This window comes from Ambystoma mexicanum, chromosome 11 (assembly GCF_040938575.1).
Source record: "Ambystoma mexicanum isolate Mex_15411 chromosome 11, UKY_AmexF1_1, whole genome shotgun sequence".
Taxonomy (NCBI): Eukaryota; Metazoa; Chordata; class Amphibia; order Caudata; family Ambystomatidae; genus Ambystoma; species Ambystoma mexicanum.
Window position 1 is genome coordinate 1271459315 of NC_090934.1, and position 14740 is coordinate 1271474054.

General features: G+C 40.8%; 1 protein-coding gene across 8 annotated transcripts in view; it reads left to right on the plus strand.

The window, feature by feature from the left end:
- LOC138504316 (stimulated by retinoic acid gene 6 protein-like) overlaps positions 1 to 14740 on the plus strand; it is a 432147-nt gene that overhangs the window by 404013 nt on the left and 13394 nt on the right. For 7 of the 8 annotated variants that reach the window (XM_069624734.1, XM_069624732.1, XM_069624731.1 and 4 more), the window contains 4 exons: positions 1356 to 1425; positions 1524 to 1572; positions 3377 to 3494; positions 4311 to 4430. In XM_069624734.1, coding sequence (XP_069480835.1) covers positions 1356 to 1425; positions 1524 to 1572; positions 3377 to 3494; positions 4311 to 4430 — 357 coding nt within the window. The remainder of the gene's footprint in view (positions 1 to 1355; positions 1426 to 1523; positions 1573 to 3376; positions 3495 to 4310; positions 4431 to 14740) is intronic. The other variant, XM_069624735.1, reaches the window with a different exon arrangement.

A 14740-nucleotide genomic window follows, 5' to 3' on the forward strand; every position in this document is an offset into this window, starting at 1 on the left:
CTCCAATTGTCTAGTGTGTTACAGCGCCTTGATCTTTTGTAATGTGAACTGTCTCCATATGAACTTTATGTATTTGCTATCAATTTGTAGCATATATCTATATTTGTAACTTTTATCGTGCTCTGCACGGGGAAGAACGGGGAAGATTTCTTTGATCTCCACCATGTGCAGTCCCACTCTGTGACATTTTCCCCCTTCTCCATTTGGGAGTGCCTGTTCCTTCCACTGCTACTGTCTTCCTCCGCCATTGCCAATCCCTCACATTCTTCATTTGTAGTCTCCTAATCAATGTAGTACATCTTTTCTGAATCAGCAAAGTACTTTTCATTTATTTAAGTCTCTTTCACTATATAGCAATATCATGTTTTGAGGAAGCTGTTGATCCCGGATTCCTCTTAATGCCTCAATAACCGATCACACTAGAAACTTGTTTATTCGCACTCATTAATTCAAGTCGTAATTGGCACTGCCAGACTTTCTTGTAGTTGTTTCACTCGCTGGTTATCTTACCTCTAAGAAACAGTTTGGTTTCCCTGATAGGGAAGCTATTCTGCCCATTACAGCTTCTCTCATTAATTCTATCACTCCAAGTCATCTGTAGCGTACATTTAATTGAACTGTTGGAGATCAGAACATAGTATGTTTGCGCTTACAGATCAATTGTCTTTCTGCCCCAATTCTTGTTATACCGTCTCTCCCTGTCTCTATTTCTCTCTCTCTCTACCACATGTCCTCTCTAGCTCTCCCTCTCCCTGTTTCCTCTGTTCCCTATCTCTCTCTATTACTTTCTGTATTTGGCTGCTTATTGTGTTGCATGTCTCCTGGATGCATCGTATGTTAGCTGAGGTTTGCCTGGCATGTCTCCTACATTTGTTGTGTATGCTTCCTCGGATTTCTTGGACCATGTCACGCACATCTCCAGTTGCATCCCATATCTATGTGTCTTCCCAACCTTTGAAGCATTAATACCTCATTTCAGGTTTCTTGAAGTCTCTTCCATTTGAGATGTTACTTCTTCTCTGGTGTCTTCTTTCTTCTCTACCTTTAATTTGTGTCCTCAAAGCGTGATGTATGTGTCTTCCTTATGATGTGTCCCTTAATGTTCTCTCTGATGAATATGTTCTTTCATGTCTGTTGTTGGTCTACTGTCTGTGTTCTCCACACCATTACCTTTTGTTCATGTGTTGTGTCTTCTATGAATTGCATACATCCATAGGTCTTTGGCAATACAGAACAAACTAGGTTATTTGAGTAAGCAAGCAATATATGCATGCAGATGAATAAAAGGTGTCCATGAAGACAATTGCTCTTGGATTTTTTACCTATACCTTTTTCAATTCATCCTTTGGATTTAGGACTCAAATAAAAAGTCTATTCAGGGGTGAGAAGAAATACATGCCGTTGAAACGCCCTCCTGCAGTTCTGGTGAGAATCCTTCATTTTCAACTCTTAATTTGAAACCCAACCCTGCTGTGATTTACTCGTAAGTGTTGGTAATATGTATACGAATATATTTATTGCAGGCAGCAAGTATCCGATACACTGGATACCAAATTGCATTCTTACTGTGGGGTAAGTAAAAGCTCCGAGACAGATCTAGTTTTTAAGAACGTTTTTAAGTGTGCTATGGATAATTTAAATCTTTTTTTCAATCCTTCATTCATCAGTGTTGGATGTTTAAAGACAAGCCCATATATTGATAAGTGAGTAATTATCAGCTTAAAGTATTAGAGTCTATCGTTAAATGTGTCTACTTTCTGTAATGTGGTTATGCACACAACCTTAACGATTGATATGAGAAATCTAGTTTGTTTCCCAGACAAAAAAAAGGTTTGTAAAGAACAATAATGTATTGGTAGGGCTGTTGCTTTTAATAAAAATGTGTGAGCTTCACAATACCTGCACACTCACTCACCATCATTGCCACCAGTCAGTTAGTGGGTGGGAGCTTCTTTTCAGAATATATTGCCTCCCACTAACAATGCTTTCCTACTTGCACCCAATTTTGAGTTGGGTTATCAGTCTTTGACCACTTGTAACTAAAGGCGGTCTTTCACAGAGGCGTAGACAGGGTAGGGCCTGAGTGGGCAAGGCCCACCAAAAATCTGTAAATGCCCAACACTCAGCAGCACTGTGTGGACATTTACAGATGTCAGTGTCGCTGCCTACATTTGTTGGCCCTATTTGTTAGAGAATTCTGGCTACTCCTCTGGTCTGGCATATTTCTTGTTGGATGTATACAATGTGGGTACTTCCCAATGTTTTGTTTACGTGGAACCAATTCAAAGGCAGGAAGGTATAATAAGCACAAAATAAAATAGGAAACTGGCTACCGCTCCTTTTATCAATCACACAGCTTGTGCTTGTTACACTTTATGCATCAATGGCTGAATTGCGTCGACAAAATAAAGGCTAGATATTATGAAGCAACGGTATGCAGACTATCCACTAAACACTTCCATCAATGGTTTTTCCATCAATTTTTTCCAACAAAAGAATGTGCATCGAATGCATATTTTTTGCATAATTTTGTGGGGTTAAGGCTTAATTTAGTTTGGGGTGTGTTTTTAAGGGTTGGAAAGGGAGGAACCCCCCTAAAAAAACTGCATTCAATGCACATTTATTTTCATTGGAAAAAATTCAATGGTACTTACCGTCGATGGAAATAATTTGATGGAAAGACCAGTAACCTGAAGCAACCGATCAAGCCTTGGTTTTTTCCATAAAGAACATATGAATGTGTCTGGCCAAGTACCAAAATAACCTCATGTCTACAGTAAACACTTTAATAGAGAACTTGAAAAATTCAAAAAAATGTTTTCCATTGTTCAAAAGTGGGAGTATAAAATAGATTTGGGATTTGATTCCTTTGTTTTGACCAACATAGAACAGCTCAAACGTGCACTGTAGATGTGGTGTCTTACAATTGATTCAGTCACATCGTACTAATCCTTAGAGACAAAAATCTTTTCAGAGTGTCATTGTTTGTCTAAAAGAACATTTTATTAAATATGTTTGCTTTGTACAATGGTTTTGAACCATGTATGTTACTATAAATAGCAAAAAGAAATTTAACAAAAAATGAATAAAAGTATATTTTGAATAAGAAAATCCTCTGTTGACTAAATGCTGAAAGCAATTGAAGCATAAAGTGTACCAAGCACAAGCAGTGTGATTGATAAAGGGAGGGGTAACTAGTTTCCTATTATATTTTGTTTTGGATATAGAACATTATAAGCTATGGTCTTTTTGGATACTCAGCAAGTATTCTTGAGGGCACGATGATCAACCTTGGGTTTCATATGTCAGTCAAATGAATGCACTATTGGGATGTCGGCCCTACAGTTTTGAATGATTCATTATTTCGTCTCTGCAGGATACCTGGTTCTTCGCATTTTGTGCTTTTTAGTTAGTGTGATCATTGCATTCGTCTTTGTGGTTCCCATTCAAGATGGAAACGGGATGCAACTCCTGGAAGGCATTGGCTATGCTCTGTAAGTACCTCTGCTGCCTGAACACAGCACAGCGCGAGTACCATGTCCAAAGAGAATCTTTCCACTGAGTGCATTGGTTTTAGGCAAACATGAGAATATGCTTCTTCCTAGGCGTGTCCTTTGCATGTATGTATGTATTTATGTATGAGATTTATAAAGCAGAAACCTAGCTGGGAAGCAACCAAGTTCTGTACATAGGGGACTTGCCCATGGGATTACAATTCAATCTGCAGAGGTAGCAGAGGAGCTAGGATATGTAGGGAGAGTAGGGGGGGGCAGGAGCTCCAGAGAGGGAGAATTAGGGAAAAGAGGAAGCTTCATGCAAGATCAGTTAACAGATATCACTTGACAATCATGAACAGCATTAACACGCATACAATTTTGATACTTAGTACGAGAAAATAAATAAAATGGCAAATCATTACACAAAATCCAAGAGGACATTCTAGTGGAAATTGACCCCAAGAGATATTTTAGATATGGGCAAATTATTTACACTATATTGCTTTTTTATATATATAAATGTGTTTCAGGTCCTCAAGCTCCTCCAGGGCCCCCTTAGACTCTACGTTTCCAGGATAAATACAGACTTTGGAAATAACTTCCATTTGCATTCACTGGATCAAATGTATTTTTTGGGAATAGTGAGTGGGTTGGGCTCTCAAAGACCGAACTGGTAGAACCAATGGGCTAGTACCCTAGGAATAGAATAGGTGCTACTAAGAACACATACAGCGTGCAACTCCATTTGAATTCAGATAGTTTTTTGGCTCTGGATTTAGGGACATTCCATCTAATGCTGTCCTCTGCATTTAGGCTTGGAGCGGTGCTAATGGCTACTGTAATAATTGTGCAAGTACTGGCATCTCAGTTCTTCTTTCTGCAAGATAAACTTTACCCAACTGACCAGACAAAACCACTAGCAATAAACAACAGGTAAGCCAAACCAGGTATAACCATTATCTATATATGTATCTGTATGGACATTTGCTTTATCAGCCATTAATTGCTGCTAAATTTGAAAAAAGAAGAAAAAAAAAAAACAACTTGACAAAAAAGGATTTGTGATTATGCCCATTTTGTTCAGTTCTTCAAAATGTTAAATTCAACAATATGGCACAGAACCCCACTGCTGTCATCCTCACCACCTGAGAGTTCTTTCATTACCTTGAGTAAACACTGGTGACACAGTAATCTAACCATGGCATATGTTTCACCTTTAAACTGTGACTAATTCCTTGTGTGTGGTGTTGTTTGTTCAACAGTTTCCTAGCTGTCCCCAACTCAATCCTGCCAAATTGCATGCCAATTAGAAGGGTGGGTGTAACTCCAGCCATGAAAGAGTTTTTCAAACCGACGTGTTTTATTGTTTTCTCATAATTTCATGATAGCCTTTAATGGATCCATAACCCATTCTATTTTCAGAGCTCATCAAAAATCATATATTTTTTAAATGTATCATAGTGTGTTAGAGTAATCAAATCTATAATACATGTTCACACTAATCTTACACATGTTACAAGAATTACGTAAAATATATTAGCCCCTGCCTTCAAGGTACCATCAGTCCTACTAAAATAGTTCACCTCACAAATTACTTAAATTAGTCAGTCTACGAGCTGCTAATAACTTGTCTTCGCTACACATCCAAAGACCAGTCAGGGCCAATACAAGAAAAAATATTTATCAGACAAACAGCACCAATATGGTCCTGTGATGGACACATTTCCCTAAAAACACAGTGTGAATCTTCTCCAATTTGATAAACTGTGTTACTAAGTGTGATAATAAGTGGCACACAGTTTCCATGTTGTTCCTGTGCATGTCCAAGCACTGCTAAAGAGGGTAACGGGTTAATCCTAGTTAGCATTAATATTCTCCAATGCTTCATCAAAGGGAATTGCAGGATGTAAGGTTTCAAAGTCATATATCCAACAGTGTATTATTTCTTATGAAGTAAGTACTACACAGTTATATGCATGATTGTTCCATCAATCTTCTGTAATTGTTTGTTCAATTCATGGAAACCTAGTGTTCTATTTTCTCGAGGCACTTTTTTGTATGATATAACAAATTAATTTGCCATTTTTTTTCATCGCCATCTACGAAAAATATAGTAGTGGGCATTTTAGGGAACTTAAGCAGTTTAAGATATATAATGCCAGTCTTAATCACAATGCAAGTTTCCAGGGACACGAGTCCCAATTCCAATCTAATGCATTGTAGTGGAACTCTCTGTGGCAATTCAAGGACATAGTGTCATACTTTGTCTTCCAGGGTTTTTAAACATTTAAAAATTAAAACCAAAGGTCACTTCAAGTCCAAACAGTATGGTCGGGATCACACTAGATGTATAAGTTAAAAGCAATCCCTTCCTAGTGTATCCTCCTATCTACGTGATCTTCCAGTAACACAAATTTTCCTCTTTCGCCCGAAGCTCATCAGTTTAGTTTTATCTGTGTTTACCGTCACATAGTTTTACTTGGAGTAAACTTGTATTAGTGTTAAAGATATACTTTGGTTTATTGAAGTGTGATCCGGTAACAGCAACATGAACAGGTCCTATTTAAGGAGGGACATTATTCACTTTACTCTGCAAGATATACATTGAATAAAAAGGGTGCTAAAATGCATCCTTGTTATAAGCCATGCATGGTAGGAATTATAGATGGAATTCCAGATGTAAATGTACCCATAGTGTCTAACCTGACTTTTAGAAAAGTGTAGGTATACATTTGACTAAATATTTGTGACTGGAAGGATGAATATTAAGCAATGCTTAATATTAACTCATAGATAAAACTGTTAGATTGTTGAAACTACTTGTTCCAATTATTTAATCAACTACAGCTGCAGATACCTAACACAGACTGTTATTCGCTAGACAGTCTCACTTGAAAAAATAATTGTAATGAATTTCATATACGATTTACATGAACAGTGAGTACACCACAGCCTGCAGTTGGGTGAAACATATGCATGTGCCCCAATAGGTTGATGTTGGCACTTTTGAATAATCACACATGGTATAAGGGTATCTTGTAATGGGTATAGTTTACTCACTGGTCATGTAAATATTATATGCAATTCATAACTAAATAAATAGGGGATATTATCCTAACTAATTTATTTGGATCATTAGTCCACCTGTAACAAGACCAAGGGCACATTACCTAACTATGTGACAATACCTTTGTTTAATCATATTCAATAGACCGAGGGGTTTCCCCAATTGTCCAATTGACTCCATAGTAATTGCTGATCTACTCCATAGAAAACAGCTACAAAATCGATAAAAGCCATATATAAAGATGGATTGTTATTATACTGTGATATTTTGATAAATATATTCGATGCAAGTATGTTATGAGTGGTAGCTGAGAATTTTCGAAAACCAGTTTGAAAAGGACTTAGTAGATTTACTTTTAACCCATCTACTTAGTTCCTATAACAAAATGGCAGCACACATTTGTCTAGCATAGAAAGTAACACATGATATGATATGATATGGCATTTGAAACGGCCTATACACAAGTGTTTCAAGACGCGACAAGGCGAGGAAGGGGGAACAGAGGGAGGACAGAGACAACTATCTTACTAGGCCAAGTGACATTGAGATCGTGCAAGTGCAGGGGAGGGGGAGGGGAAAAGTGCCAGGGGAAATGGGAGTGGGCAGTGCTGTACATGGGATCAAAACAATAACAAGAAGTGCAACCAGCAGGCGGCAGGTGCAAGGGTAAGTGCAGACAGCAAGTGTCCAAAAGTGCAGTTAAGGGAATTGTAGGGTTACAGATACAGCCCAAGTGCAAGGGTTGCCGGGAGGCAGTGCGGGTGTGCAACTGGGAGGTCAGGGACCTGGGCCCGAAACCAGAGGGTAGCCAGGTGACAAGTGCAGTATCAGACAGGAAATCAGCAGGGGAGCGCAAGAGAGTAGGCAGAAGCAAAGAGGAAGGTCTTAAGGTGCTTCTGCAACCGGAGAAGGTTCTCCTCAAGTTTCAGAGTGGCAGGGAGGCTGTTCCAGAGGGAGGCCCCAGCCGAAGAAAGAGATCTACCACCAACTCATTGCTTGGAGAAGCAACTGACCCTGAAGGAGTTGCAGGTGGAAGAGCGAAGAGCTCGAGTAGGAACGTATTTACAAAGAGAGAGTGGGAGGTATTGAGGCCCCAGGCCTCAGAAGGCCGTGTGGACAATGCAGAGGGTCTTGAACTTAATCCTTGCAGCCACTGGGAGCCAATGCAGAGATTTCAGTTGTGGAGAGATACGACCCCCAGGCTTGAGGCCAAGGACAAGTCTCTCAGTCCTGTTCTGGATGAGTTGCAGAGGGTGGAGAGTAGGATCAGGCAGATTTAGAAAGAGGATGTTGCAGTAGTCCAGCACAGAGATAACCAGAGCTCTAGTGACAGTGAGCTTCTGGGGGAAGGAGAGGAAAGGAAGAATACCTTTGAGGAGGTGCAGTTGGCAGTTTGACTTCTTAGAGATGTCAGAGATGTGAGGAGAAAAGTGTGGAGTCGAAGATGACCCTGAGGTTCTTAGCCTCACAGGTGGGAGCAGGAAGAGGGCCAAGGGAGGCTGGCCAGTGAGTGACAGGAAAGGAGGATGCAGGCATGCCTATGAGGAGAATCTCTGTCTTACTGGCATTAAGGCAGAGATTGTTGGCGGCACACCACTCCTGGATAGCAGACAGACATTCAGAGATGAGAGAAAGAGAAGAGGTTGCATAGCACTTAAAGCTGGAGCAGAGAGCAGCAATGCGGTGGGCGAGAGGTGCCAGCTATTGGTTGAACAGCCAGGAGTGAGGTTAGACCCCTGGGAACACCACAGGTAGAGAGTGAGTTAGAGAAAAGAAAGGACTCAAGTTGAACCTTGGAGGGTCGATCAGAGAGGAAAGACGTCAGCCAGGCCAGGGCCAGATCGGTGATACTCTGGTTATCACAGAGATGATTGAGCAGGATGGCATGGTCGACTGTGTCAAAGGCAGAAGCGAGATCGAGTAAGATGAGGACAGAGGGGAGATTAGAATCAAGGTTAGAGAGGAGGTCATTACAGATGTTCAGGAGAGCGGTTTCCATGCTTCTGGCTGCTCTGAAGCCAGACTGATGGTCATGGAGACAACCAACAGATTCAGTCTGAAGATTAAGCTGGTAGATGGCCAGCTTTTCCAGGAGTTTGCCCAGGAAAGGAGTGATGAAGTTTGGGTGATAGTTAGCCAGGCAGGAGGGGTCGGCTGAGCTTTTCTTGAGAAGAGGGTGCACAAGAGAGTGCTTCAGGGGGAAGGGAAGGCTCCAGTGGCAAAGGAGTGGTTGCAGAAGTCTGCCAGGGCAGGAGCGAGGGTGTCAATGTGGTTCTTGATGGTTTTGGAAGAAGATGGAAGAACCTGTTTTGACAAGACTTTCATAGATCGGACGTGTCTAGAAACCTCATCAGGTGAGAACAGAGGAAAGGAAGAGAAAGAGGGACGAGAGCTGGCCACAGGGGGGCCAGAGGTAGAGGAGAAAGTAGAGGGAGGAGGAGGAGAGGACGAGAGGGTGGACAGGATATCCTGGGTTTTAGAGATGCAATGATAAGCCAGGGCTGTGCAGAGGGCCTGGGAGGGGACAGGAGAGGTAGAACCTGCATCAGCATTGGCCTGCTACTTGCAGATTTTAAAGAGTTCGACTGAGTTGTTAGATGCTTCAGAGACGCAGGCTTGGATGTGGGCTCTCTTCTTAGTGTGGACAGAGAGCCGGTATTGCCTGTGGAGCAGGCGGCAGGCCAGTTTGTCAGAGGATGCGTAAGAAGCCAGCCATTACCTCTAACCCACCCTGCAATTGCGTTTAAAGGTGACGAGGTCAGAGTCATACCAGGAGTTGCACTTGGCTTTGGGCTTCAAGTCGGTCCTCATGACAGGGGCAAGAACATCAAGACTATCAGAGATAGAAGAGTGGAGCATGGGAAGGACTGTGTCAGGATGTGAGTCAGCCAGAGAAGGAGGAGGGGGAGAGAAAGTTTAGAGGATTTAATTGGTCCCCTTTTATATATATGATGACTATCAATGATTCCCTCCAAGAGTCAGGAAGAGTATTTGGTTTTACTACAATGTCATGCATGTCTTTTCAAAGTGGGACCAAAACATGGGGTTACTCTTTAAGACTACATTTGGCAATCCATCGGGTCCTAGAGCCCTAGAACATTTTAACTTCCCAATTATGCTATACATTTCCTCTTCCAACATTGTTATTTCTAGAACCTGATTCATAATTTTCCTTAGCATTAATTGTAATGGCACCAAGACTCTCTGGACATATATCTTTGCCATTCTTTCTTGTCCATAGGATTAACCTGTAGCTTGCTCTTGCTTTTATTTTTTTATCTATTGAAGAATTGCCAGTATTTTTTAGTGCATTGACATTTAGAACTCTTGATATCATTAGCCATTGAGTATTGTATTTAGAATATTTATGCATTTTAGCCAATTTTTGAAATAGCATTTGGCAGGTTTAACAAGACTAGCTCAAGCTTTATTACTCTTGTCACTTAAGTTTCTTATAGTTTTTATAGCAATCTTATCATCAAAAATAAATGCCTATGTCAATTGTCTTTTCCACTTCACAAGGGAGTTCAGAGTGAATTTGGAAATTGTGGGACCTTTAATATCACCTAATTTTTCATAGGTTTTTTTAGTGCAGTTATATTGTCTATTTTATATGTCTCTATTTAGCACTAACTATAGTCTCAGCAACCTGTGCTTGCGCTTTTCATACAGAGCAGAAAGCAAGAGATAATCTCAAAGTAGAAAGATTGCTTCTTTCATTCTGTTCAGTCTCAGGGGTCAGGACCACATGATAATCCTTTTTTTAATAAAGACGTAATCAATGATGGCTAAATTGATACCTATTCTTCATGTGTAGTTTCCCGGTTGATCACATAACAAGATCTGACTCTATCAAAAGGTCCTGCCATCACTTTCTCTGTTTGTTTCCCTGGCTTGCTTCAATTTTTCCATAGGACTGTCTAGAGTATGCCATTGGTTGACCTTCACATCATCATTTCCTGAGGAGTGAGCATTTAGATCACCCCATACAATTACTAATTCGTGCTGGTGTGTCAAGAATCTTTTTGTTAAAAACGTCTGATATAATTGACATTATCTGCAGCGTTCCTTCCTGCAGGGTCACATTTATAAGCTGTAATTCAACTATTTGTTTGCTTTCTTTATTTGTCTATTTGTTGCTTGAGTTATGTTGCCAATTATTCCATTGCATGACAGGGCTCATACTAATATGATGTTTAGACCACTGTCCATAAGCAAACTATCCATCAGTAGACCAGTCATGCCCTTTTTGGCCACATTCATTACCATGTAGAACAGTCACTCAATAAAGTGGTCAGCCAACTTTCCTGTATTCAAATGATATCATTAATACAAATATCCCTCTGTCTATTTTTGTTATTGACATTATGCCTAAGGCCCCTCATGGTCCTTGACATACATTTTATTGAATCAGGGCCTGTTCCTGAGTTCTGCTCCAAGTACTGAGTAACCGCTACCATGACTGGTCTTTTTCTGATTGATTTTCTTCCCAATTGTTTGCCTTTGCCCATGCTACCAGGTGCTTTCCAGATTTACTTGTTATTTTAAATGGGGCATAAACATTTGCCATGTCATCCGCCTTATCAAATACAATTTCTTCTGCACGCATCCTCAAGAAGCTGGCCTGATACTGAAATATCATTTTAACAATATTGTTGGTCTTACAGTACACTCTAGTGATATTATTTCTTGTTTCGTCCTTACATTTGATGCTATCAATATGAACGGTTGTAAGAATTCGAAGCAGAGGTATCATGGAAAAGAGTTGCAGGAAATGTGTTCCATTTAGTGGCGAATCAGAGAATCAGTGTCTCTTGTAAAAATGAGCAGGAAACAAATTGTGTTTCCTCAGTATTATTGCCTTTGAACTTATTAACTTGTGGTTCATTTTTTTACTTTGACATCCTTATACTTGTACCCGTTACTGCTCCTTTCCACCTCAGCACTGAAAATCTCCTAAAATGTCTGGTCTACTACCAGTATCTCACCATTCCTCAATAATTTATACTCAGTGTAAATAATACCCGACGTCACACGATCATGCATGCAAAGGATTTCTTCAGTTTCCACATCTGATGTCCTACTACTTTTTCTGTTTTCAACAGAAATCGACCATTTGAGATTCTCAGTCAGGGATCTGTTCTCTAATATCTCTGTCCTTCCACTTCTTGGGTGACCTCTGTCCCTAAGATGTTCCCGTTTTTATCATTGCTTTCCACGATTGTATTCCCTTCCAGGAATTTGTCAGTTCTTAAAAGAATGGCTTCTTCTTTGATCATTTTGGTCATTGTTTCTTTTAGCCCCATCAATATTTGCTTATGTAGTCCTAATTCAAAATGTTTGTTTTGACAAAATTTGACTAAAGCGTTTAATGTAAAATGCACCACCTGCAGTGGAGTTCTCACTGAACTATTGGGGGTGGAAGTAATTGTGCTGATGTAGCTTTGTTTTTGCATCAGAATTGATAGCACAGGTGAGTTCATTAAGCTTTTGCTTAAACTCTCATTGTTAAACATCACTTACTACCCCGTGCGGCCCACATGGTCATTCATGTTTCTGCTGCTCGTCAATTCACCTTGTTCAGTTTCCACCCTATTGATGTCTCTTTGTAGACTGTTTTGATATATCTAACAGGGTATTGTTGTCAATGTTTTCCTTGGACGCTCGTTCCATTTACTTCAGTCCTCTGGAACTTTGTAGCTATGGAAGCTGATATCAGTGCATAATAAGAGATGATTTGTCCCCTTATGAGTAAGCATGCTATCTACAATTTGCTCATTGCATTGCATAGAGTTTGTATCATTGGATGCGTATATGAACACTGTGGGCCAGTTATCCGGATCTACGTGATCCGACCGCGGGGTGATTTTGCCGCGGCCGGATAGTTCGCATGAGAAAGGTGCAAACCACCAAAAGGTTGCACCTTTCTCATGCGAACACACGTACATACCCCCACCCACACCCACAACACACCCATGACACACCCCCACCCACACCCCCAACATGAACAAACCCCACTTACCTTTTTCTTCACGCTGAGTCCCTGCAGTGTCAGTTCCCTCTCACTTCCGTGATCAGGAACCGGCACCGCAGGGTCTTTTTAAAAAATAAATATTTTACGGGGGCTGCAGGGGTTTCCCCCGCAACCCCTGCTCACTATACTATAAAGTATAGTGAGCAGGCTGTTGCGGGGGACACCCCCGCAGCCCCCATTTTTTATTATTATCTCTTTTTTTTGCGGGTGTGCTGCAGGGGTGTCCCCCGCAACACCCAGCCCACTATACCACACAGTATAGTGAGCGGGGTGTTGCGGGGGACACCCGTGCAGCCCCCATTTCTTTCTTTATTTATTACCTGCAATGCTACCACCAGAGGTTGGAACTTTTGGTGTTCGAACCTTTGGTGGTAGCATTTTTAGAACTTTTTGTTCATGCAACCGTTTAGATACCGACTTTTTGTACAATACCAGTTATCCAGCAGTCTTGATCTCTTCAATTTGTAAAGTAATTTGCTCTCTGGCATATTTATGAGCGCCTGATCTTATGTATCAATATCATGCACAATAGAAGGGCAACCCACCCCTTTGATAATCCCTCCCCAGAATTACATTTTAGTGTTTACTCTGCAAGAGTACCGCCTAGCAATCACCTGATCAACTCCCTCTCAAAAAGGCAAGTCTGACCAGCTCAGCACCAAACTACCGTAGTGCAGACCATTACAACTCTGCAACAACTTTGCACTTTGTGCATCATTGGATATTATGTAGCACTTCCCAGAAGTACTGCGGGTGCAGAAGGGTGGGCGAGTATTACCAATTGAATGCAGAAAAGAAAAAATAATAATAATGTTTTTCTGGATTGTTCTTTTTTTCTGGGCCATCACATTACTTGTAAAACCTGGCAATCTTACTAATGAAAGCACAGGAGAGTGCATGGAACTCTAGATGAAAGGTGCTCAATAAGTGCAACTCATTAGATCAATTGAATAAATGACTTGGTGCCTCTAGGAGTTGCTCCCCGATACGGGTGATCCACAAATGTATTATTCTACAAAGTGCAGAGTAAGACACAACTTTGGTGATTGCAGAAGGTGTCCATGTTGCTCTGTTGACAGTTACAATGCCTCAATTGTATCCAGAAGTAGAGGAAATACTCACTTACCTGATACCCACTGCTTTAAAGCACGGGTCAACCAACAACATATACTCGAAAAGGAATTAAAGAGACAGAAATATGTAGTTGTTTGCACTTCCACTGATTCAATCTTTGATATGTCTGTTCTAATGTTAATGACAGCCATTTACTTCTTGGGTGTACCATGGTACATTTTGCAGTTGGTTGTGCTAGGGGGGTGGGTAATGGGGGGATGTGGGATAAAGTATGTTGAACTAAAAATTGTAACTAAATAAACATTTTTAAAAAGAGCCAGACATATTATGAGCTTGAGCTTAGTTCTTCCATTTTCTAATTCACCTTTCCTAGAAGATCTACCTTTATGTTATGTCATTTCTTCTTGTTTGATACAAAGGATAAATGGGAAGGAGCACCCTTTTACAACAAAAGAAATGTGACATGTAGTTGTGGTGAAGGAAGCCACACTAGTCGGTGCTAGGCTTAAGTTACAAACATCGCCAGTAGCACTTTTGCTGTAGAATGTACTAGGCTTTAAAAGACTGGTTGAGTGGGACTAAAACCTTTTGTGCTCTCGATCAAGGGCCTGCTCCAAGGCAGAGGCAACAAAACACACCCATAATGTGTGCCACAGGAAAAACATTTTTGTTACATGCTGTTGAATTTTATGTCATTTTTGGTTGCTCAGGAACAGAGACCAACATTAAAGCAAGCAATGCAGTAGAGATTCAAGAGGGAAAGAAACCCTGTGCACGTCAATGGCCATTGCAGTATCCAAGATTGTGGCAAGCCTGTACGTAAACTCAGGCCAGTTCCCTTACAAATCACATGACCAAAGCACAAGGCAAATTACAGATCAGCCCACCCCTCAGAACATGTTTCCCAAATATCCTTAAGCCCCACTTTTGGGGAGGGAAGACCATACTATAAAGAGCTTTAAGGTCAATCTGGAATGGTGGGGAGTTAGTCTAGGAGTTGGAGAAAGGAATTGGCAAGAGAGTGGCAAGAGAGAGGAGTACAGGACAGCAGCTGAGAGAGTTGGAGGT